The 25,520-nt window shown below is 43.9% G+C and overlaps 1 protein-coding gene across 9 annotated transcripts in view; it reads left to right on the forward strand.

Annotated features, from left to right (window-relative positions):
* Positions 1-25,520, forward strand: part of LOC135089012 (espin-like) — a 112,121-nt gene that overhangs the window by 46,433 nt on the left and 40,168 nt on the right. For 4 of the 9 annotated variants that reach the window (XM_063984140.1, XM_063984142.1, XM_063984145.1 and 1 more), the window contains exons 1-2: positions 14,151-15,486; positions 24,801-24,984. In XM_063984140.1, the coding sequence (XP_063840210.1) occupies positions 14,291-15,486; positions 24,801-24,984 (1,380 nt within the window). In that variant the 5' untranslated portion in view covers positions 14,151-14,290. Of the gene's footprint in view, positions 1-13,137; positions 15,487-24,800; positions 24,985-25,520 lie in introns of those variants that run through there. The other 5 variants (XM_063984136.1, XM_063984137.1, XM_063984139.1 and 2 more) reach the window with 4 other exon arrangements.

Genomic DNA, 25,520 nt, shown 5'->3' on the forward strand with positions numbered 1-25,520 from the left:
CCCTCCTCCTCCTCCTCCTCCTCCTCCTCCTCCTCCTCCTCCTCCTTACCTGTGGTCGCCTCCTCGGCCTGTTTTGGGACCGTTCTGTGGCGACCCCCTTTTGGTTCTCCCGTTCTTGTTTTGATACTGAGAAAGTTTTGCCTAATTTTCCTTATTTCTTTCTCTTTCTTTTTGTTGTTGTTGTTGTTGTTGTTGTTGTTGTTGTTGTTGTTGTTGTTGTTGTTCTTCGTGTCTTTTCTTTTGTCTTCTTATTTTCTCTGTTTATTTCTTCTTCTTCTTCTTCTTCTTCTTCTTCTTCTTCTTCTTCTTTTTCTTCTTCTTCATCCTCATCTTCTTGTTCTTGTTCTTCTTGTTCTTCTTGTTCTTCTTGTTCTTCTCTTTCTTGTTGTTGTTGTTGTTGTTGTTGTTGTTGTTGTTGTTGTTGTTGTTGTTGTTGTTGTTGTTGTTGTTGTTGTTGTTGTTGTTCTTCTTCTTCTTCTTCTTCTTCTTCTTCTTCTTCTTCTTCTTCTTCTTCTTCTTCTTCTTCTTCTTCTTCTTCTTCTTCTTCTTCTTCTTCTTCTTCTTCTTCTTCTTCTTCTTCTTCTTCTTCTTCTTCTTCTTCTTCTTCTTCTTCTTCTTCTTCTTCTTCTTCTTCTTCTTCTTCTTCTTCTTCTTCTTCTTCTTCTTCTTCTTCTTCTTCTTCTTCTTCTTCTTCTTCTTCTTCTTCTTCTTCTTCTTCTTCTTCTTCTTCTTCTTCTTCTTCTTCTTCTTCTTCTTCTTCTTCTTCTTCTTCTTCTTCTTCTTCTTCTTCTTCTTCTTCTTCTTCTTCTTCTTCTTCTTCTTCTTCTTCTTCTTCTTCTTCTTCTTCTTCTTCTTCTTCTTCTTCTTCTTCTTCTTCTTCTTCTTCTTCTTCTTCTCCTTCTTCTTTTTCGTCTTCATCTTCATCATCCTCATCATCATCATCTTCATCATCTTCATCATCATCATCATCATCATCATCATCTTCATCATCATCATCATCATCATCATCATCATCATCTTCTTCTTCTTCTTCTTCTTTCTTCTTCTTCTTCTTCTTCTTCTTCTTCTTCTTCTTCTTCTTTTTCTTCTTTTTTTCTTCTTACACCACCACAACTACTACTACTACTGATACCACCACTACTACCAATACCACTACTCCTATTACCACACACACACACACACACACTAATACACTAACACCACCCGTAACATTAAATTCACATCTTATCCCTCACACTCTCACATAACCAACCTTCTATCCTTGGAGGAAATACCTTTAAAACTATAGTAACTGACGGTGGTGATGGTGGCTGTCGCTTATATGGAAAGAAAAGTAGGTTAAAAAGTTCCTGGTTTTTTATAAGTATTCACTGGGTCTGTAGGCAAGTCTATCTCTTGGTGCTTAGCCAGAATACAACCGTGCTTTTCCTGTCCAGCCCGAGGGAGGGAGATAATGTGTGAGATCGAGTAGAGCAAGAAATAAGGGAGTGTTCAGAACCTGCGAGGAACAAGGAAAAGAGAAGAAATTTAGTAAGAGGTAAAAATAAAAATTCAACTGTTTTTTGCGTCCGTGCGTACGTGTGTGTGTGTGTGTGTGTGTGTGTGTGTGTGTGTGTGTGTGTTGTGTGTGAAGGAGGGAAAATTGTAAAGAGTCGAGGAGGAGGAGAAAGAGGAAAAGAATATAGTGATAAGTTTAGATGATATTGGTGATATTGACTGGAATAATGATGATAATGATGACGATTATGATGATTATGTGAGGGGAAAAACAGAACAGAGTTAGCGAAGAGGAAGATATATGGGAGCAAGAGGAGAGAAAGTGAGGGAGAGGAGGAGATAGAAGAGACTTAAGAACGTGTGAAGAAAGGAAGAAAAGCGAAGAATAATGATAATGAGGACAGGGAAGAGAGGAAGGAAGGAAAGTGAAGGACAGGGCTAAGAAAAGTAGGGAGATGAAGGACACAGATAATAACACTCCCTATAAGCTTCCCACGAGAGACCTTACTGCCAAATGTTTTAGTGTCCCATCTCAACGACTTTCAACGGACGCTAGTGAAAGGTATAGGGATTTTTAAGGGTGTTTGTTTGATAGCAGTGATAGTTTAACCCTTCACTGCTTTTGACACCTTTTCCCTTAATCACAAACCTAACTTAACCTAACCTAACCGAACGTAACCTAACTTAATCCAACCTAACCTTACTTAACCTAAACTAACTGAACCTAACTTAACCGAACCTAACCTAACCTAACTTAATCTAACTTAACCAAACTTCTCACCTAATCATAACCACTCTTGAGATCTCTATTTTCATTCGACACCCAAATCTATACATTATACCAGCTAGACAATGAAAAATCTATTGCTATAATACCATTCGTTTCTCATCGTAGTTAAAGAGATTTGCACTGTGATTTTTAGTACTGTGAATTGTATACCGTAATGAAGGTGTAATGACTCTCCTTCATTGCTATACTCGTACAATTTGCTTCCAAGATCACATTTTTACGCACTTATTATTGTAGCTCACTCACTAGAAAAGGTGAACACATTAGTCTCCCTGTCAGTCTTCTTTTGGATGTCCGTGCAAACCATTTTTATTAATCTTTTGAATATTAGGAAAAAAAAATCGTAGTAGTAATAGCGTTAAGAACCCGACTAGTCATCTCTGTAGTCTTTGAAAAATAGCCCTTCTGAAATACCAAAGCGTTTCAGAATACAGGGAGACAAACCAGGAAGAGACTCGGGTACATGAGACAGCAGAGTAAGAATCTCTCACCCCATTGGCCAAGAGGTATGCAATATCTTCCCGAAGTAACCAATGGGGAAGCAGACACTTTCCTGCGGCATGACCATTAAATTTAATTAACGCATTTTTTTTTCATACTACCCCCGTGAATCACTTTTTTCTGCAATTTGTGGTGCTTCCGTTACCGCAGCATCCATACTCTCCGCCTCTCCTGCCGTCAGATGAGCTGCGGACGGGAGAAAGTACTGGATTATTGGGAAATGTTAGGAAACTTTTTTTTCTGTAGACGCAAGGAGGAGAGCGGAGGGGAAGGAGTGTAGGAATGGCCAGGAAATGCGAGGAATGTCATGCTTCTTGCTTCATAAAACGTGTGTTGGTATTCAGGCTCGCGTGAAATCTTTGTATTAGTATTTTTTTATGGGTACTTTCGTCATTTGTGGTTTATCTTTGTTACTGTGTGTTTCTGCCTTGTATGTGTGTCTTTGTTTGTTTTTTGTATGTCTTATTATCTCTCTCTCTCTCTCTCTCTCTCTCTCTCTCTCTCTCTCTCTCTCTCTCTCTCTCTCTCTCTCTCTCTCTCTCTCTCTCTCTCTCTCTCTCTCTCTCTCTCTCTCTCTCGTGCAAGGCTCTATTCCTAACCTGGTTTTTAACTTTTTTACTAACCAAGGTCCGTCTTGTTGCAGGTATGTCCGCGGCTACTACAAACACTGCCCTGCACTTCCTCACCCTCGCTCCGTTGCAACAGGTTTGGAGCAATTCATCTTCTTTCTCTATTATTTATCAGTGTGTGGGACTGGCTCCGCTAATGGCAAGCAAAAATGATCCGCTATAAGACACTCTGCTATCTAAGTAATTATTTTCCCGCTGAATACCAGTTTACCTAAAACTTGCCGATTTAGAAAGTCTTAACGGAATCTGACGTCACATAATACATTTAATCTAACGGGATCTGCCTTCGTTTAGTCTCTGTTATTCAAGTTTTGATAAGGGTACAGTGGTTTTAGCAAGAATATACGGACCTTACAAGATGTACTAGTTGATGAAACGGGATCTGTCTTCGTTTAGTCTCTGTTACTCTAGCTTTCATGAGGGTAAAGTGGTTGGAGCAGGAATATACGGACCTTACAAGATGCACTAGTTGATGAAGCAGGATTTGCTTTCGCTTAGTCTCTGTTACTCAAGTTTTGATGAGGGTAAAGTGGTTGGAGCAGGAATATACGGACCTTAAAAAATGCACTAGTTGATGGAACGGGATCTCTCTTCGTTTAGTCTCTGTTACTCAAGTTCTGATAAGGGTACAGTGATTGGAGCAAGAATATACGGACCTTACAAGATGCACTAGATAAGTTAAAGAAACGGAATCTGTCTTTGTGTAGTGTTTGTTCCTCAAGTGACAAACTTTGGTAAGCATACTTTGATTTCTTTTATGCGAAGGGAAACCAGAAGATATCGAAGAAAAGCCCAACTGAAGATCCCTCTTAGTGTCCGAAAGTTCAGTCATTATTTGTCTATAAAAATCGTGGTTTCTGTTAACCGGTCACTTACCTAGATAATTTTACATACGGTCATACGATACAATGATATATCTATATATATATATATATGTATATATATATATATATATATATATATATATATATGTATATATATATATATATATATATATATATATATATATATATATATATATATATATATATATATATATATATATATATAATTTTTCTTTTTTTACTCGTTCCTATACACTTTTCTTTTAATAAACACACTTTCTTACTCTTAAAGGATGCAAGATTCTGTTTCGATCTGAAATATGACAGCATTCTTGGTGGTTGAAGTGCTACAGTCTGTTACAATACTAGACTTTTCCAGCTTAGCGTTACTTCTTGATCTGTCTTAATCTAGAATCCCCTTTTTCTAAACGCTATCTTTTGTTCGCATTTGGCAAAATTTTCCTATCAAACTTTACTGTAGTGATGGGCAGCGTATCATCAAGAAACGAAGAGAAACTTAATAATTCTTTCATAATTTGTAGGCTTTGAAGATGACGTGCTGAGGAACCAAGTCTCCTCGTATTTCATGAGGCTTTCATGAGGGCTTCTTACAAGGGCCACAGAGATTATCAGTCAAATTTTCTTAAGCGTTTTTCCAATTGGTAATGCAAAATTCGTAAATTATCACAAATCATAGAAACGTCTTTGAAAAATTCCAGTAACGGCCACTAGAGTGCTAAACGTCTCAAACACTTTAGGCTATCAAAAATATCTACTTTCAGAAACTAGAGAGATAAGCGATAAGGTTTTCATGTGCGTTCTTTTCCAAATGAAGTAGAATTGGAAAACTATGAGTAGAATCACGAAGGTTCCCTTGAAAAACTCCAGTAACATCCATTACAGACTGATAAATATCTTAAACACTTCGGAATATCAGAGAGGTTAGTGTGAAGCGCTACAACGATAAGGAGTCGAATCATGAGTGTTTTTCCAATTGATGATAAGGAATCCAAGTTAAACTATCGCTGGAATCACAGAAGCACCTTTGAAAACACTCCGATAACGTCCATTACAGCCTGTTAAATGTCGAGATAGTAACGAAAAAAATTTAAAAACATCATTCGAGTCATGAGTGTTTTACCCAGTTGATGATAAAAAGAAACAGACAAAACTATCGCTAGAATCACTGAATCACCCTTGAAAAAAGCAAATTAACGTTTATTACAGCTTGTTAAATGCCATTAGTAACGCACTGAAACTTTTAAAACATCAATTGAATCATCAGTGTTTTTTTCCATTAGGTGATAAAAGAATCCCAGACTAACTATCACTAAAATCACTAAAGTATCTTTTGAAAAACGCGAATAACGTCCATTACAGCCTGTTAAATGTTAAAATAAGACACGGGAATCCTTAAAAACACTGGCTTCCTTTATTTTGCAACCTTTAGCGTGTCAGTGTGGTCTCTTGATGGCGTGGCGGTGGTGGTAATGGTGGTGTGGAAGCAGCTTGGCAGTACTGGGAAAAGAACCTTCGCATGTTTTCAAGACAGTAGTAATGGGGATAGCGTGGTGGTGATGGTAGTGGTAATGGTGGTGGTGGTGGTGGTGATGGTGGTGGTGATGTACAAAGCGGTGGTGTTAGGGTGTTGTATTGCTAATGGTATTTTCTCTCCCCTTCCTCCCCCTCCTCCTCTTCCTCCTCCTCTTGACACTTCCTCTTGACAGTTCCTTCTTCCTTTGCTTCTGTCTCTGTGTTTCCTTCTTTTCATTTTTATTTTCTGTTATCCACATTTTCTTATTCCCTATGTATTCATTTGGCTGTCTGTCTGTCTGTCTGTTTGTCTGTCTGTCTGTCTGTCTGTCTGCCTATCCGTCTGTCTGTCTGTCTGTCTCTCTCTCTCTCTCTCTCTCTCTCTCTCTCTCTCTCTCTCTCTCTCTCTCTCTCTCTCTCTCTCACCACAACCCCCCCCCCTCTCCCCGCGAAGACTGACGCCTCCTTAATTGGATATAAGATCACAACATTATGAAAAACTGAACGCTCTCTTTAGAATGCGGCAAATGAGCTCTTTGTCATAACAACACAACAGTGGCAGCTGGCCCTTGGCGGCTCGCGAGTGTCCCTATTACGAGCAATGAATAGTAATGTGTTTGTCTGTGTGTTTGTGTGGTGTGGAGGGAAAGATGGAGAGGAGTGGTGGATCATGTAAAATTTTCTTGCAAGGGCGACTGTCAGTAGTAATAATAATAATGTCTGTCTGTGAGTTTGTGTGGTGTGGGGGCGAAAGTTGAAGACTGATGGATTATGTAAAATTTTCTTCTTGATGTAAAAGTATTAAAAATTTGTGTTTATTTCGAGTGCAAGGGCGACTGTGAGTAGCAATGTGTGTGTCTGTGTTTGTCTGTGTGTGTGGGGGGTCGGGGGGGAAGGAGGAGAGGAGTAAAATTTGTCTTCCTAATGTAAAACTATAAGAAAAAAGGTGTTTATTTGGAGTCCAAGAGCGACCATGAATTGTAATGTGTCTGTCTGTGTGTGGGGGGGATGGGGAGAGGAGGAGAGAGGTCATGCATAGAGTTAACCTTTCTTCTTCATTTAAAAGTACACAAAAAAAAATGGCGTTTATTTTGGAGTGCAAGGGCAAGCAATCTGTCTGTCTGAGGGGGAATGGTGGAGACGAGTCAAAGATAAAACAAGTATTTCTTCTAGATATATAAATACAAAAAATTGGTGTATATTTGAAGTGTCAGGGAGAGATCCAGGATGCAGACGGGAAAAGCCTCGACTCACAGGTCAAGACAGGTCCAAGAAAACGAGAAAATTAGTTAGAAAAAAAGAAAAACAAAGCCACGTTCTGCCTTGAAACTTGCCTCAGGAAAATGGTTAAGAATGATTACATTAACTGTTTATTTCTGTGTGTGTGTGTGTGTGTGTGTGTGTGTGTGTGTGAAAGTATGACTTTCTTCTACGTATTAAAAATATATTACAGGATTATCTCATTTATATTAAGAAAGATTGTGCATTATTCTTATCATTATTTCTATTGCTGCTTTTATTGTTGTTGTGTTGTTGTTGATGTTCATGTTATTGTTATGACTATTATTATTATTATTGTCATCATCATTACCATCACCACCACCACCACCACCACCACCACCACCACCACCACCACCACCACCAGAAGTAACACTATCAACCTAACCAGTAAGAGTAGCAGGACCAGTAATATTAACGAAGTCTTTGCTACAGCTCCCAGTGATCTGATAAATTAAACTTCTCTACCAGTACCCAATTAAATATTCCTCCTTCACATTAGCGTCGGCAGAGGAGAGATGTCTGAACCTTTGAAAACTGGAGGTAACTTCTGTTAATGACTTCTTTTTCTCTTTATCAAAACAGAAGCCAATACGAGGTAATATATAAGAATTTTGTTGTGGATACATTTACATAGAGATTAGTAAGCACTGAGTAACGGGAAGACTTGCTGCTTGCTTGACGGAGAGAAGAAATGAGATATGTTGTCTGGTTTTCTGTCTGACGGGAGAGGAAAGGAGAGGAGAAAAAGAGATGTTTGATTTATGTATTTGTGATTTGTGATTATAATTCTCTCTCTCTCTCTCTCTCTCTCTCTCTCTCTCTCTCTCTCTCTCTCTCTCTCTCTCTCTCTCTCTCTCTCTCTCTCTGCAAGACTAATATTAGCCAAAGGAGAAATCTTCACGCCTCATTGCTCTTATTTCTTCGTTACTTTACTTCTTCGTGCTTCGCTTATTTTTTTCCTCCCATCTCCCCCTCCCTTAACGCTCTCTCTCTCTCTCTCTCTCTCTCTCTCTCTCTCTCTCTCTCTCTCTCTCTCTCTCTCTCTCTCTCTCTCTCTCTCTCTCTCTCTCCCAGTCCTTCCCCTGGACATTTCTCTCACTTTCCTACAGTTTACTTCGTTCATTTCCTTGCTCTAGTGCTTTTATTAGTTAGAGGAGGAGGAGGAGGAGGAGGAGGAGAAGAAAAAAGAAATGAAGGAAAAGTAAAAAAGAAGAAAGAAGACATACAATTTTTTAAAACACCACGAAACTTAAGTATCAACAAATATACATTCACACACACACACACACACACACACCATATGGTTTTCCTGTAGGTGCTGCTGTCACGTGTTCGTATTTCCTGGTTCCCTCAGACCATCAGAAGAGAGAGAGAGAGAGAGAGAGAGAGAGAGAGAGAGAGAGAGAGGGAGAGGGAGAGGGAGAGGGAGAGAGTCTTACGTGACGCAGGTGAGATGAAGGCAATGGGTTTCAGACAGGTGTAAAAATTAAGTGTGTTTGAGAGTGTGTGGTCATGCTGGTAAATGACAAATGTACCTTAGATGTATCTTGGCTGCCTCTCTGTTTTCTTTTCTTTTTTTTTTTTCTCTCCTTGCGTTTCTCGGGGGAGGGCAAAAGGAAGAGCAGGATGTGGAGGAGGTGTGGGAGGCGTGGGAGGAGAGCAGCAGGCGCGTGGAGGTGAAGGAGTCAGTGTCCTTTTGGCTTTACTGAAGTGTAAGGAAAACATCACGAGGGGAAAAGTGAAGTGTGTCCATCTGTTTGTGGTGGTGTTGTCATCGTCAGCTGCGTCATCCTACCTTGGTGCTTCCTCCTCCTCCTCCTCCTCCTCCTCCTCCTCCTCCTCCTTCTCCTTCCTTTTCTTCTTCGTTTTTCCTTTTTTACTGTGCCATTATTGGATTTCTTGTTTCCTCCTTTTCCTTATCTCTTTTTTCCTTCGTGTAATCAGTATTTTCTAGTGTTATTTAGGGTTGTCTTTTTCGCGAACTATTTTTTTTTTCATAATAATAATAATAATGATAATAATAATAATAATAATAATAATAATAATAATAATAATAACAGCAACAACAATAGCAGCAGCAACAGCAGCAACAACAACAACAACAACAATAATAGTAATAATAATAATAATAATAATAATAATAATAATAATAGTAATAATAATAATAATAATAATAATAATAATATCACTATTAATAATAATAGTAATAACAATTATAATAATAACAGTAATCAACCTCGCAAAATATATTTATAACGAGATTCTTGTACCAGTTCACATTAACCTGCTGTGTTCTTTCACCCAGACCGCTTTGCCTTCATTATATTCAAAGACTGCCTCGTGGGTTTAGCTGCGGCCGCCTGAAAAACCTTACTTCTTCTTACTACGAGAAATAACGGCGCGAAAGATACCGATATAGATACGATATAAAACACAGCTGTTGTGTGTCTCTTACATTCATTACTTTCAAAACCTGCCACGCTAATCTTAAGTACAGTCGAGGAGAGAAGTAAAGCAACATAATGAACTCAATACACTTACTGTCTCGTGTTTTGCGTTTGCCTTCAGTCTCTACCCCTCTGAACTTTTAAGAATCTATCACTGGGTCTATAAAGAGAGAGTCAGTGGATCAGTAACAGGAGTATCAATTGGTTATCAGAGGAGCCTTCAACACACTTACTACCACTATGTTTCTTCCCCTCCCCCCCCCTGCCCTGATCTGCTAAGAATCTATCACTGGTCTAGTTCTGCAAGGGGAGTGTCAGTAGATCATAGGACCTATGGTGGACAAAACGCCAGGAAACAAGAGTACAAGTCAAGGGAGTCTTCGTCTTTGCTGTCCTGTGTCCTATATCTTTGCTGTCCTGTGTCTCTTACTCTATATAAGCGCAGCAGACCCAGTGCCTCTCAACCTTTTCCAAGTTTTCTAAGCATTTAAAACATTCCACGTCTGTATCTTAAAAAAAATTAGTAAAAAAATTCAATCTTACTTTATATCTGCTAATTTAAATATGTTCCTTACTAAAAAAAAAAAAAAGAAGAGGAAGAGATATTCTGCATATGTCGAATATTCTTTCCAGTTCATAGGAACTGTGCGTATATAACAGTATTTAATTAACTATTTCTGTTTCACTTTTGAACAGAATTTAGAATGAAAAAAACACACTTTATTGATAGATAGAAACTTTTTATCTTTTTATATCAGTACTTTTCTTCTACTTTTCATGTTTTAAAAGTAGACCACAAACATTTCCAGATCTATTGTTTGTTCTTCCTTTATGATCCTCTGTGACCACACCCAAACAATTCTGTCTAGATGTTCACACGAAGAACTCAAAGACAAACTAGCTGACTAATATCTATGATGCTTAAACCGCTTATCAGGCAAAAAAAAAAAAATAAACAAAACGTTACATTGAATTTTATACCTCGCCTCTCGTGTGCCCGGGTCATGAGGCGTTATACTCACCTGACACACGGGCCAATATGAGAGCAGGTGAGGCGAAGAGGCGGGGCAGTGAGCTCGGGGTACCATCATCCCACTGCCCAGAACTTGCTTGTTGTCTGCCTACCCGGCGTGCATGTGACCCAGGAGATGTTATTCAGACACCTCGCTATCTCTCTCTCTCTCTCTCTCTCTCTCTCTCTCTCTCTCTCTCTCTCTCTCTCTCTCTCTGCCTGACCCGTTCCTTCGCTTCCCAGCCCACCAAGTCCCTGGAAACGGCCGAAACTGGGTGTACAGGGCATGAGGGTGGTGACGGCAGCGGTTGTGGTTATTGTTCAAGTGGTGAGGTGGTGGTGGTGGTAGTGGTGATGGTGGTGGTGGTGGTGAGGGTGGTGATGGAGGTGATGATTTGCTGGTACTACTATCACTACTACTACTTCTACTGCTATCACTACTATTACTGCTACTACCACTACCAGCACTATTTCTACTTTTTTTTATGTAAGAGGAGCACTGGTATAGGGCAAGAAAGGAAAAAAGGCCCATTGAGATGCCAGTCCTTAAAGAAAAACCCAGAAGAATTAATCAAAAATACACTACTGCTACCACCACCACCACCACCACCACCACCACAATAACCAATACCACATAGCATTCAACTCTCAGTCCTCTAGGCGTCCTGGAGTTGGACTATAAATCCACTGCTACGAAAAAAGAAATGCTTAGACAAAATGCCTAAAAAAGAAGAAAGCCGGTGTGTGGGCGTATTTATCTGTGAACCGGGAGCAATTAAGGTCGATCCCACTTGTACCTTGCCGTTACTTTCCTGCGCTCCAGTTCTCGGTCGAGTGTCCAATCAGAATGCAAGGTTCGTGTGTCTTCAGCCAATCACATTGAAGAATTTGGTGGCATAAGATGAGTCCAGTGATGTGGAATGTATATATTTTTGTTCTATAATGTTCTGCACGTGTGGATTTGTTTGGGTGCGCGCGCGCGCACACACACACACACACACACACACACACACACACACACACACACACACACACACACACACACACACACACACACACACACACACACACACACACACGTGTCTACACTTGTCTCCTTTTTTTATAACGAAGAAATTTTTGTACCCAACTGGTCTATCTGGTAATCTTTTGTGTTTGGACTTGTTAGAAAACTGTTATCGATAGTTTGCTTGTAAACTTTCCTGTACCAAGAAAATATTTACTCTAACATTTTTGGGAAGCGCAAAGATCATCAGTAAACGTAATGCATTTCCTCTCCAGTAGTCATTTTGTCTGCTCCTCCTCCTCCTCTTCCCCCTCCTCCCCCTTCCTGATACTTTTTCGATATTTTGTTTCAAGAAATTTTAAGCCCGTAACTGTAATGTATTTCCCTTCAATACTCATTACATCGCTTTCTCTCCCGCACATTACTGATATCTTTTTCTCATCTCTCCACCACCAGCGCTGCTTTTCTTCTTTTTCCCTCCCACCATGCACGCAAACCTTTCTTTCTACAATTTCACTTAGTCCACAGTCACACACAGCAGCCACACCCACTGTTCCTCCCCTCACCCTTTCTACACCAGCTTCTCTCCGCCTCTGTAATCCTTTTCCGTCCCTTCATCATCCTTTTCCCCCTTCCGTCATCCCTATCAGTCATTCCTCTTTCCTGCTCTACATGTGTTTCTTACCTTCCTCCCCTCCAGTCACTCCTTTCCATCCCTCAGTCACTCCCATTTCGTCACAAGGTTATAAAAGAACTCTGTCGGCGACTCCCAGGAACTCTCTCTCTCACACACTCTCTCTTCCCTTCTGGAGGCTGCGGTGGTGGCGGTGGAGGAGGATGCGGGTATAGCATGACGGGAAGATCAAGGGCGTTCGCAGAGGTATTATTTGGGAAAGCTTCTTCGGAAGGCTCGTGGGGGTTTTCTCAATCTGATGTATTATTTTTGCGTCCCTCCGAGTGTCTTGCGTGTTTGGGATATTTCGTTTTGTTCCTGGTCGTGTTGTGTTATTAAGCTATGTGCCGCTTAGATTGTTCCCTGGTTTTATTGCCCTGTGAAGCTTTCCCTCATTGGTTGATGGAATGTTTCAGTGTGATAATGATGTACCTGAAAATTTGTAAGCGAGACTATTCCCTCAAGATATTCGGTAACGGTGGTCTTGTTTTTTTGCTCCTAAATTTCGAGGCAAAATAGTCATAGATATTTCTCTAATCTATACTCCAGTTATCAGGTGCGACAACCCACAGGCAAAAACTTGGTGGGGTTCAGGTTGAGGAGCAAGGTTTCTCGGATTTCTGACCGGGTCACTTGTGCTGACCGATAATGGGGGAGGTGTCATCTAGCCAAGCATTTTCAGCAGGAGTTTGTGGTCGCTTGAGTTTTCTTTCTGAAGACTCAAGATTGCCTTTGCTTTTCTCCTATTCGAGTGACTCTGATCTGGTATATTTTTTTTCTTTTGCGGGGCATCACGTGCCCCTGACAGGCGCGGGATGGGCGGCAGTGGGCGGTGATTTGAAGAGAGAGGTGGGGAACCTGCTATGTTGGACGGGGGAGGAGTAATGGCGGGGGGTGGGGGGGTGAGGCTTGGTAAAGTGTTGGCTGCCAGTCTGTAGCACGGCGAGGTGGTGGGTGGTGGTCCGGGTTCCCCGCTCACACTCACACTCTCCCTCTCTCATTCTCTCGGGCGGTAGCGAGGCGTGCGCGGCGCGGTGCGTATCTCCTGGAGCTGTGCTTGAAGGGTGACAGAGGTGCTTTTGTGCGGCAACGTGACTCGCGGGGAAGGTCGAGGCGCCTCTGGGGAAGCACGTCGCTCAGTGTTTGGCTCAGGTCGCCCGCTCACCCGTATGATACTGCGGCGTCCGGCAAGCCTGAGGAGAGGCGTGGGGTGTGGAGGAGGCGAGGCTTTACTTGTGTGTTGACTCTCCCGCCTGGCTGGGATGGACCTGACGCAAGGGACGTGTGACAACAACAGGGTGCCATCAGTTACGGAGTGACCGGCCGCACCTCCCACCTGCCTGCCTGCTTCCGGCGCTGGTGTGGCGTGACGAGAAGGCAGTCCAATCCTTCCTCCCTCAGCACAAACCTCCCCTGTGGCTCCCCGTCCCCTCCACGCACACAAGGGCGGCGTGGAGCTGTTGTGTGAGAGTCAAGGACTAATATGACTTGTATTTATCATAGTTTTCGTTCCGTCCCACTGTACGTAGTGTAGTTGCCTGCGGGTCTGGTGGGCGGCCTGCACAGCAAGAGCCTGCCCGTGTGATGCTCCTCGCCGGGGTGTGTTGACGGCTCCCTGTCCTCACACCGCCACCGTAAGCGGCCACCGAAGCTCACCAGAAACATTTTACCGTATGGTCCCAACAACGTCCCCTGCGGCACCCAGCTGACGGCCGCCGCCCGTCACAACCGGTGCGAACACCCTCCCAAGGCCCCGCGCGCTCGCGTTTTGTTTGCGTTGGTTTAACATAACGGAGTGTTGCACGGGGACTTAAGCATTATTCTATACTTTGCCAGGCTGTAGCAGCTGTCCCTCTCCTTCTGCGCCACTCAGACGGAGGTTCACAAGTCTATTACCACTATTAGCCTGTGTAACAGCAAGGGGGCGCGGTGAAGGGACTCCCCGCACCACTGCCCTCACAGCGAGAAATATCCAGAGGCCAGCGCCACGACACTGCTGGCCTGCACGTGCTCGTGGGCGACCTTCGCGGCGCGTCTTGCACGGAGATCTGCCTTGTGTTGCTATGACCCCGGCCCCCGCCCCGCGAGCCCCACCTCATGGGCTGCCTCTTGAGTGTCTCCAGCAACACTTGCGTCAACGTGGTGGACTTGGCCGCCGTCAGGGACCTCCATAACTCTCCCCTGTTCCGCCAGAAGAGGCACTCCGTTCTCTCAGCGTTATCTGCGCTCTCTGCGAAGCGCCGCGGCAGCAAAGGGGGGCGCTCTTCTCCCCGAAAGCCACGCCGGCCTGGAGTATTTGTAGCGGACGCCTTGAGAAACTTGCAGCGTGCACATTCCTTTCGTCACGGCGAGTGTTACCTGTGTAATTACAAGAACAAATCGTGTAATGGAGTGTGCATCCACCGCGAGATCTTCACGTCGGTCAAGCCTGGCTACTACTCCAACTACTACAACAAAGATTCCCACGTGGGCGTGAGGCGCTCCGCGACCCTCAGAACGTCACTCCACTCCTTCCCGTCGCCCAAGCAGAGCAAGGCGTTCCGTGCAGGTTCATTCTCCCGAGGCTCCGAGCTGAGGGTCTCGCTGCGCAGCTCCAGTTCGTTCAAGGCCAAGGCGCGCCGCTCCATGAGGTCCATCACTGCCTTCCCTCCAGACGCGCCGCCGCCGGAACTTGGGATTAAGCCGCAGGTTTCTCTTCGCCTGTCCCGCCACAGCCTGGGCCGCAGGGAGACCAACCGCTCCGTCACCAGCTGGGAGGAGCGCGAGGCGGTGGCTGCGTTGCACAACGCCCTCAGCAGCAACAGCATTGACGGCGACTCGCTGCACTCGCGGAACAGCGAGGACGAGGATGAAGACGACGGGTACGAGCTGGTGGGGCCGCCGCTGCCCGCCAGGAACAAGAAAAGAGGCGCTGGGGAATTCGCTCCCCCGGTGGACCTAGCCATTCACCCGCTCAGCATGAAGGGGACGCTGACAGCTAGTGACTTCGGGCTGGTGAAGAGGGAGCCGGGCCTCACTACGCCCTCCCCACCCTTCCCCAAGTCCCTCCCCTCCAATCCCACCTACTCCTCCGTGCTTGACCCTGCCCTCAGCTCCGATCTCACAGATTCCAACCTTTCGGCGTCCAGCGATGACGCGGAGAGCTCCTTGAGGAAACGCAAGGACGGTGGTAGGTCTAATGGGTGTCCGGGGCGTGACGGCACACAGGAAGGGGGTCAGGGGTCACGGCCAGAGATCCTCCTTCCCCCGCCACCCAAGGACTCACCCACAGACGCCACTCAAGCCAATACCAGGTGAGGGAGCTTCCTTTTGCGGTTAAAGCCACAAGATTCACATCCTTATTAAGTCGCTGCCTTCTGCTACTCCTGGAGACGACGAAATTAGTTCTCCATCCTGTTTATACATTCTTGCACGTTACTTCCTTTTATCTTTTTCTTCTTTCTCTCTCTCTTTTATTAATGTGCGGGTCTTATCAAACGTCGACCAGGGAAAACAGTGCTCGTTATTCTGGTCTTTTCTTGCGTGACTTTTCATCTTTTCATCTTGTATATCTAGAAAGTGTAAAAAGGCGAGGATTGAACGCTTTCTTTTTTCTCTCTCTTTGTGCTTAAAAAAGTTTAAGGGAGGTTAGAGAGATGAAGGGAAATTATGGAATGGGAGAAGCAATGAAGTAACAGACTGAATTGATGTAGATTATGCTGTAATAATAGTAGTAGTAGTAGTAGTAGTAGTAGTAGTAGTAGTAGTAGTAGTAGTAGTAGTAGTAATATACCTCAAATATACACCGTTATATATATGTGCTCATTAATCAATTATGAACACAGTCACCACACCATCACTATCTACCCACCACCACCACCACCACCATCACCACACCTCGCATCATCTTCTTCACCCTCCATCATCGACTACCAGATAATCACTCCCTCCAGGCACGGCCCACCTGATCCACAGACGAAGAAGGATCAGAAAAGAAACTGGTTTAGTGTGACTTGGTAGTACCGTTGGCAAAGCAAGTGTTTCCCGCTACCAATTTTTTTTTTTCTTTTTTTATGTTTACCTCAAGTTGTCTCTTTCCTGTAGCGCAGGTCAGTGTGCAGGGAGAGAGCAAGGAGTCAGGGAATAACGAGTGTGCTACAAGGCTTATTCGTCTTGGGAAGTTTCTTTTATGAGTTCTGAGGATTACTGAAGCTAGTTTTGTAATTCTTGGGGGTTTTTTTTAAGATTTTTGTAACCATATTACTACTACTACTACTACTACTACTACTACTACTACTACTACTACTACTACTACTACTACTACTACTACTACTACTACTGCTACTACTACTGCTACTACTACTACTACTACTACTACTACTACTACTACTACTATTGATAGTGATGATGATAGTCGCAAAAATTATAATCATAATAGATAAATAGACACACGAACATAATAATAATAACAACATAAATAACAATTACGATTAAAACAGTAATAACAGCGACAATGGCAATGACGAAGTCGATAATTACACTAATAAGAACACGAATAACAACAGCAAACGACTTATAAATGCATCAGTAAAAAATACTAATTAGAACGTCTTATCCTGTGCTGAAAAATACAAAGATCGGTCAGTGCATTGTCTAACCGAGCGACGCAAGAAATACCTGTGCTGACGATGGCATTGTGGTTAATTAAGGTGAGGCAGGTGTTCAGGGGTCGCCTACTGAGTCTAATTACTCACGATGTTATTTACCTTTTTTTTTTTTCTCTCAATAGTTTATCCATCATTAGTGTTTCTTAAGTCCTTTGTCTCGTGTCTTGCAAAATGTTATTGGCGCATTTTCTCTTCCTGCTAACCGTCTGGAACACGTTTTTTGTCTTCATTTTTCATTCTCGCGGCCAATTAGCGCAGTTCACACGTCATCTACGCGTCACGCAAGGAGAAACCAAAGATCGACGTCCTTCCGAAGAGCTTACAAGCGTTTATGCAGATGTGCAGGTGGCGAAAGTCAGGGAGCTGGTGACGATGCAGAAAAAAATACCTTCACCTTGAATCAACTTGCATTTCTATTTACCTCCAAGAAATTGACCTCGGTACCCTCATTTCCTATACTTTCTACTGTCTATGTGAAGCATTGACTAGTAACGAGATGAAAAATAACTTTACCTTCAAAACTCGACTTACATTTCTCATTACCTTTAAGAAATTTCGCTCAGAGTACCCTAGTTTCCTCTACGTTCTGTCTATGTGTGGTATTAGATGTTGATGAGACGAAAAGACACCATTACCTCGACTCGCTTTCTTTTTTCTATTTACCATCAAGAAATTGGCGTCAGGTATCCCAACTTCTCTCTTTCTACCTGTTCATGTGTAGTATGACGGAGCGATTAGAGAAAAACACCTTTAACTTGAAGATTTTACTGTGTATCTACTTGCCATCAAGATATTGGCCTAAAATACCACAGTTTCATTTACTCTACCTGTGTATGTGTACTAATAACGAGTAACAAAACCAAAAAGCACCAAAATACCATTACCTCGAACATTCACTTTGCATTTCTCAAGTACAATCATTTCCCCTCATTCCCCACCGTTTATATATAGTTTCAGTTCCCGCTTCCCTCTTCTTTGTCTCTCGGCCATCTCTCCGCTTCCTGGGTCTCGCTCTGCCCGGAGGAACTTGATCTCACAAGGCCAGATGGCGCAGCAGTTGGCATACGAGAAAGAAGACAGGAGGAGGAGGAACAGGAGGGGGAGAACAGGGAGGGTGAGGAAGGGAGGAGGTGGGGGAGCAGCAGTACAAGGACTAGAGGAGGAGGAGGAGGAGGAGAAGGAGAAGGAGGAGGAGGCGCGGCGCTTGCAGAACTAATAGGCAGCCTCACCATTCACCACTGTACTGTTGTAACTGCGTGGTTTTTGTTTTCCTAGAGAGAGAGAGAGAGAGAGAGAGAGAGAGAGAGAGAGAGAGATTATGAACTCAACATACTCTGACTTATTCTTTAGATATCAATGTACGTAGAAGGCACAAGGAAGAATACTCGCAAGTCAAAGCTGAAATCCTCTTGCCATTGTTATCTTTACTTCTGGGCGTCTTTGAGCACCTTTTCTATCTCAGCGAAGGACGGTCTAAGCTCGAAGGCGCCCATTGCTCTCTGGCTGCACTCCGCGACACTCTGGCGATGCGAGGCAAGGAGCGGCAGTGTGCGGTGAAGGAGGTAACCCATGGAGAACACATCAGTGACCTCAGAACACACCCTTTCCTTCCTCATGAGCGCCGGGTCGTTGTGCGGCAGGAACATGACTCTCTGGACGCCCAAAGGATGCTCCCCGTAATCACCCAGCATGGCGAAGTCCACCAGAGTGACCTTGCACTTGGCCCACCTCTTCCTCTTCTGAGTCCTGTCCACTTCCACCATCACGTTGTCGCCCTTCAGGTCATTGTGGCAGACTCCAAGGGCGTGTAGTTTGGTCATAATAGCACACAGTTTGTGGAGAACATTTGCCACATCACTCTCCCGCGGTCTCGCCTTCTCCCAGATCCGCAGCCAGTTCTCGAGGGTCCTGCGTCCGTGCATGGTCATGATGAAGCCCTCCGGTGCCCCACTGATCGCTACCATTCGCGGCACGCCCTTCATTCCCTCCACACGCCGCAGATTACGGATCTCCCGAAGGAAATTCTCGCTTTGTGGATCTTTCGCCACCTTTATGCACACTGGAGCTTCCACATCCGCCACGTCCAGCTTGTACACGCGGCCGAACGCTCCCTCCCCCAGCAGGTTCTCGGTGGTCAGCTGAGGGCCCACCGTCCTTCCGTCCACCATCTCCAGGTGCCACAAGTGCGCCAACTCCGCCAGTACATCGTGAAACTTCCCCGTCCTCCTCTCAGCTGCCGCCGCCATCGCCCTCACCGACAGGCAGGAGGAACTGGAGGTGCCTATGGAGTGTCTGAAGCTGCGTGGCCTGCCCTGCAAATACGCCAAGATGAAGAGTCCTGCGAGAGTAATTTTGCAGACCATTCCTATCAGCAGCATAAGGAGCATCACCAGCCAGCCGCCCCGCCTCGGTGACACGGTGAGGGCCACAACATCCGCGCACACCCACACCGCCACCACTTTCAGCATCGTCTTCTCAGCACAGGAGATCATGAATAGAAAACGTAAAAAAATGACAAGAACGTTTATTTCAGAACAACGACACAGAGTTGATGGAGTGTAGCCGTGAATTGTGGTTAGTATAGAACATGCTTATGATGTTAACAAGCGTATTTCATGTTTCTGATGACGAAAAATGCATCCTTTGTTGGGTCATAGTGTGTGTGTGTGTGTGTGTGTGTGTGTGAGAGAATAACGAATGCCACTTTATTCAGAGGAACAACCCTGTCACTCCTTCACTAATTCATCTTCCGTCCTTCCCTCCCCCAACCCTCCCATTCCTTCCCGTTCCCTCCCTTCCTTGCCGCCTCTCCCGCCATCACCGTGACAAGTGGTGCGTGGGATGGCGTGGTAACGGTGTCCCTCCTCGTCTAAGTAACCTTCCGTCTGTACCTGCTGCTCCTCCCCCACCGTCCCTCCTTTTGTCAGGCCTACGTATGCATATAGACTGACCCTCGCGCACTGCACAAGACACGCATTCCCTCAAGAAGAACCACTCGCTCACCCTTAAGCTGTCGTGTTTCCCTCAAGCAAACACAATTCAGTTTACCCGAGACACTGCACTCCTCCATTACACTGAAACCTCGACTTTACCCAGTAGTTCAATCTCCTAAATCCAGGGTTTCCACAAGGCAGCGTAAGGGTGGAAGTCCCTCGGTGATTGAGTCTGTGTGTTCTTGTGGGTTTTGAAGGTTGAGAGTTGGGGGATCTTGATCTTAACACGTGCTTGGCGAGGGGGAAAGAATACCTGCTGTTTCTTGCTCTTGTCTCACGCCTGAAGAGGAAGAGGAGGAGGCGGATGAGGAGTAGGAGGGATGTGCAAAGAAAAGTGATGAGAGACCAGTGAAGTGGCAGACAAATAAATGAACGATAGAAAGGAAAAGGTGAGAAAATTTGAAGAGATATGAAGTGTAAAGGAAGAGAATGGAAACAAGAAACGTGTGGAGGACAAATTGAGAGAATATGAGTGGAGTATCTGAGAGTAGAGAAACAAATGAGTGATACACGAGGAGTGACGGAGGGAGGGTGAGGGGGGAGGAGTGAAGTGGGGAAGAAGGGAAGGGCAAGAGGGAAGGGAGTGGTGGTGGTGGTAATTATATTTATTAACAAACCACAAGAATGTTCCAGGTGACGTTTTGGTATTATTTTTTGCACTTATTTGTTTTATGTACGGTTTACTTATGGCCGTTACTGTTGTTTGATTTATTACTCTCTCTCTCTCTCTCTCTCTCTCTCTCTCTCTCTCTCTCTCTCTCTCTCTCTCTCTCTCTCTCTCTCTCTCTCTCTCTTTCTCTCACACTCTTTTTCTCTCACACTTTTCTCACACTTTTTCTCTCTCACACTCAGGAACCCAATCAACACACACACACACACACACACACACACACACACACACGCCAGGTGAGGTAAGGAGCACAACAGTTTCACCCTTGAAGAAGCTTTTTCTCCTCACAGTTATCAACACACCCTCCTTGCTTGGTGGCGCGTGAGCTTACACAGCCTTCTCACCTCATAACAGGAACTGCACCCCATAACTCACCACTCGGGGATCCAACGCTCAGCTGGGAGATGCTGGGGAGAATGGGAAACTAAGGTGTACTGGGAAGGGCCTCTGATTGGGGTGATTTGGTGTGTGTCTGTGTGTGGGGCAGATAGAAAGGGAAGTTGTCTGTGTGGGGAAGGGGGAGAGAAGAGGAAGTTGTTTGTGTGACAGATCAGAGGAGTTGTTTTTGTGTGTTTTGGGAGAGTGAGAGAAAAAGAGAGAGGAAGTTGTGTGTTGGGAGGGAGAGAGGAGGGGAGTTTTGTCTGTGTGTGAGAGAGCGGGGAGTGGAAATTTTGTATGATTGTGTGGGGTGAGAGAGAGAGAGAGAGAGAGAGAGAGAGAGAGAGAGAGAGAGAGAGAGAGAGAGAGAGAGAGAGAGAGAGAGAAGGGAATTTTCTTTGTGAGGGGGAGAGGGAGAGAGAAAGGAGGGGAAGTTTTGTGTGTGTGTGTGTGTGTGTGTGTGTGTGTGTGTGTGTGTGTGTGTGTGGGGGGGGGGGACAAAGAGAGGAAGTTTTACTCGTTTGTGTGTGTGTGCGTGCTTTATGAAGGTGTATCAGTTTCTATTAAAATCTTTGTCACTTTTCAATTTCTGCCTCAGATTGCCAGTGCCGAGTCAACAGGGAGGTTTAAATGAGCAGATGAATTTTTGGGCAAATGGAAATAAGTAAATAGGTTTTATACAAGGACTGCCACGTGTAGTAAGCTTGATGACTTCTTGCAGCTTTCCTTGGTTCCTTATGTTCCTATCTCCTAATCTTCTACTATGTCAAGCTATCATGTATTCTTTTATCTTTCCTTCAAGCTAAACCTGCTCATCTCTATTCCTGATCAATTAGTCATCCTGTGTTGCATTTATCATTCGTTTCGCTTCTTGATTTTTGGTGACCTTTGGCTGCGTCTGGAGTTGTTCCCACACTGACCTTCTCATTGCCCTTTTCGCTTTTCCAGTCGTTTAGTTTCACATCACAAAGGTCGTGTTCTGAGTACGCAAAGGTCATACACGTTATTCTTCGTCGAACAGGAGCTGCTATAAATAAATATCCCTTCGATTTTTTAATGTTTCCCTAATTCTTTAAGTAAGGCTTCTGCTTTAGCTAATAAAAACTGGTGAAAAGGGCATTAAAAGTGCTAGAATCTAAGAGGAACAATGAAGGAAGGTCCAGTATTAACAAAAAGGTCTTGAAATTTCCCTCTCGTTTCTTTGTCTGTCGTTCTATTTGTCTATCTGTCAGTGTGTCTGTCTGTCTGTATGTCTGTTCGCAAGTGCCCCTCTCCGGCAGTGAACAGTTATTATCTGAAGTTCAATTCATTCATTATGTTTGTATACTGAATAGTTTGTTTGCCTCCCGCCCGCCCCTCCCTCGCCGTGACGCCGCAATTCCTTCACCTCGACAGCTGGTATGTTCCAGGCTCCTCCCTCTCGCTTTGTACGACTGGAGGCTATGTAGTTGTTGTAATAGTAGTAGTAATAGTAGTAGTAGTAGTAGTAGTAGTAGTAGTAGTAGTAGTAGTAGTAGTAGTAGTGGTAGGAGTGGGAGTAAGAGAAGGAGGACGAAAAGAGGAAGAAGAGGAGGAGGATAATTTTACTATGAAACTGGTATGCTCCTGTCTTCTCCCTCTCCCTTTGTAACACTAAGACGTAATAGTAGTAGTAGGAGCAGTAATAGTAGTAGTAGTAGTAACAGTAGTAGTAGAAACTGGAAGGGAAAAAGAATAAATGGAAGCCAAATAGTTTTCTTCACCATCATATCTCCCACTTGGTATTCCCCGCGCAGTCTCAAGTGTCAGCGGTGTGGGTAATTGTTGTGCCTTGGTCATCTACCCGCCTCCCTCACTCTTCCGCTTCCATCCGTCTTGGCCTGCACCAGGAAGACTTGGAAGATAAACACGTTTCAGCTGAGCGTTGTCTTCATTCCGTCACGCGCGCATCCCCTTGCTTGGGCCTTTGTTAGCGTGTGTGTGTGTGTGTGTATATGTGTGTATGTGTGAGTGTGTGTATCTGGCCTGTCAGTGTACCTTCATCCTTTCCAAATCTCTATATGTATGTAAGCGAAAGAATTGAAGGTAGAAATAAACACTTGAAACTAATTGACAAGAACAGTACAGTAATTTGATGATAAGCGCTAAACACACCTTTTAGAATTCCACTCGTGTAAGATTCGTGAAGTAATCTGAGGTGGGAAAGTTCCTTGTCTCTGAGTGCCTGCAGGGAAGTGGAGTTGAATCACAGCCCTGCAATGGAACGTGCTGCTTTCTTCCCACTCTCTTCTTCCTTCCTCTCACGTGAATTTTCGGTAGCACATCGTGACAGCTGATAGTGGGTGGTATCTCTGAGTGTTTGTTCCTTATTGTACGGTATCTTGTGTTTTTGAAGGTTTTGTGGTGTTTGTTATCTACTGTATGGGTACCTTGTGTTTCGAATGGTGTTTATGGTGTTTGTTTTCTATTGTACAAGTGTTCTATGTTTGTTTTTTATGGGTGTTTGTGGTGTTTTTGTTGTTGTATGAGTGTTTTAATGGATAGATTAGATTTGTTGTGACATGACTAGCTCTGTAAGTCACTGGTATTTAGACACCGTTATTAGTGACTTCTCTGCCGACATCAGTACCTCAACGACAAAAGCAATTAAAACGACAACAACAATAACAACTGCAGGAACAAGTACAACAATTACACAAGAACGGCAAGAGTAACGACTGACACTACTACTACTACTACTACTACTACTACTACTATCAATACTCCTTCACTACTGCTACTGTTGCTACTTTTTTTACTACTACTACCACTACTACTACTACTACTACTACTACTACTACTACTACTACTACTACTACTACTACTGCTACCACACTCACTTTAGGAAGTCCTCCAATTTTCAAAACCACTGGATTCTGTTACATAACTTTATTGTTCATTGTTGTCACCGGTAGTGTGGTTGCCCACTGACCACTCCACCCCTCCACCTACCACTTCCTTCCACTCTTCCACTCGTCCCGTACTCTTTCCTCCATTCCCTCGCTATCTATCACTATCATATAACCCATCTATTGTTTTTCCCCGTATTTTTCATTCCATTTCATTAAGTTATGTGTCTCTCTGTGGTTCTTTTCCCTCGTTTCCCTTTGGTGTTAAGTGGAAGTATTTTTCATATAGTTTCGTCTGTACGTCCTTGTATTATTGCCTAACTGTTCAGTCTTTCCTGTTTCCTATTGATTCGTTCACTCATGGTTCCCTTTTTGTGAGCAGTCCGTTCGTGGTTTTGTATTTCTGTATTCGTTCACACGTCCTTTGTTAACCTTCAGTTCATTACACCGTATTTTTTTTTTTTTTTTATTTATTTTTTTTTTTTCTATTTATTTATTTTTTTTTTGGTGATTATGGTTCAAAAGTTGTCTGGTATCTCTAACTGCACGTTTACCTGTTGTGTTGTTTTTTTATATTATATCCCCAGGTAAAGGTAGTGGTGTGTCTAACTTACCTGACTCAACTAACTTTCTCTCATTCATGCTTTCATTTCTCCTATATATTAAATTCAAAAAAATAATTCACTTCTCATATTTTGCTCAATGTTTTTTTTTTTCTTTTTCTTTTTTTTATCTCACCTACAAAGTTTCGTTTCGTCCCTCACACCTACGATAGATTTTCTACTTTTTATATTAGCAAGTTTTCACGTATTCATACCTTCATTTCCTTTACATATTCCCTTAAAAAATCTTCTTCACTCCACTCACATTTTAGTTTTTCACCCACCCACAAACTCCATCCTTCCTTCCTTCATTCACATATTTTTAAACTTTTTTTTTCACCCATACTTTCATTTCTCTATCATATTCACTTCAAAATCCAGTTCTTTCACATTTTACTTATTTTCACCCACCTGCAAAGTTCCACTCCTTACACCTGCGTCTTCTCCACAGTGCCAACGCCCAGATGGACAACGCCGTCACCCCGGTGTATCTGGCGGCGCAGGAGGGCCACTTGGAGGTGCTGCAGTACCTTGTGGACTCTGCCGGCGGGCGCCTCGACCTGCGGGCCAAGGACGGCATGGCGCCCATCCACGCGGCGGCTCAGATGGGCTGCCTCAACTGCCTCAAATGGATGGTGGGTGGTGCTTTGTGTCTTCCTGGTCCTTCCACTCAGCTTGATTAATTGAGATGGATGGTAAACAGTCTAAAACACACACACACACACACATACACACACACACACACACACGCACAAACGTCAGCTTTTTATTATGTATCTTGAGCTTTAATAGATAAATTCAATGTCATATCAGAGAGAGAGAGAGAGAGAGAGAGAGAGAGAGAGAGAGAGAGAGAGAGAGAGAGAGAGAGAGAGGACCCCCGCATCGCACAGGTTCGCATCACAACATCACACGGAGATGGCGGGGTGCTGCAGAAGATATCCACTTCACAAGATGACTCTGGACTTTGAGGGCGTCACACCAGCCTAACGGGAGGTCTTTATTGCCTTCCCTGGGGCGCTACCCTCTCCCATAACCCTTCCTCCCTTACACCTCCACCAGCAGCGCCTCCAGCAGCATCCTTCTGTCTTTCACCACCTCTCATTACTTCCTGTTTATTTCTTCTATTTTGATTTGTAGTTCTTTCATTTCTCCGGCGACTCTTGTGGTT

The sequence above is a fragment of the Scylla paramamosain genome, chromosome 32, assembly GCF_035594125.1.
Source record: "Scylla paramamosain isolate STU-SP2022 chromosome 32, ASM3559412v1, whole genome shotgun sequence".
NCBI lineage: Eukaryota > Metazoa > Arthropoda > Malacostraca > Decapoda > Portunidae > Scylla > Scylla paramamosain.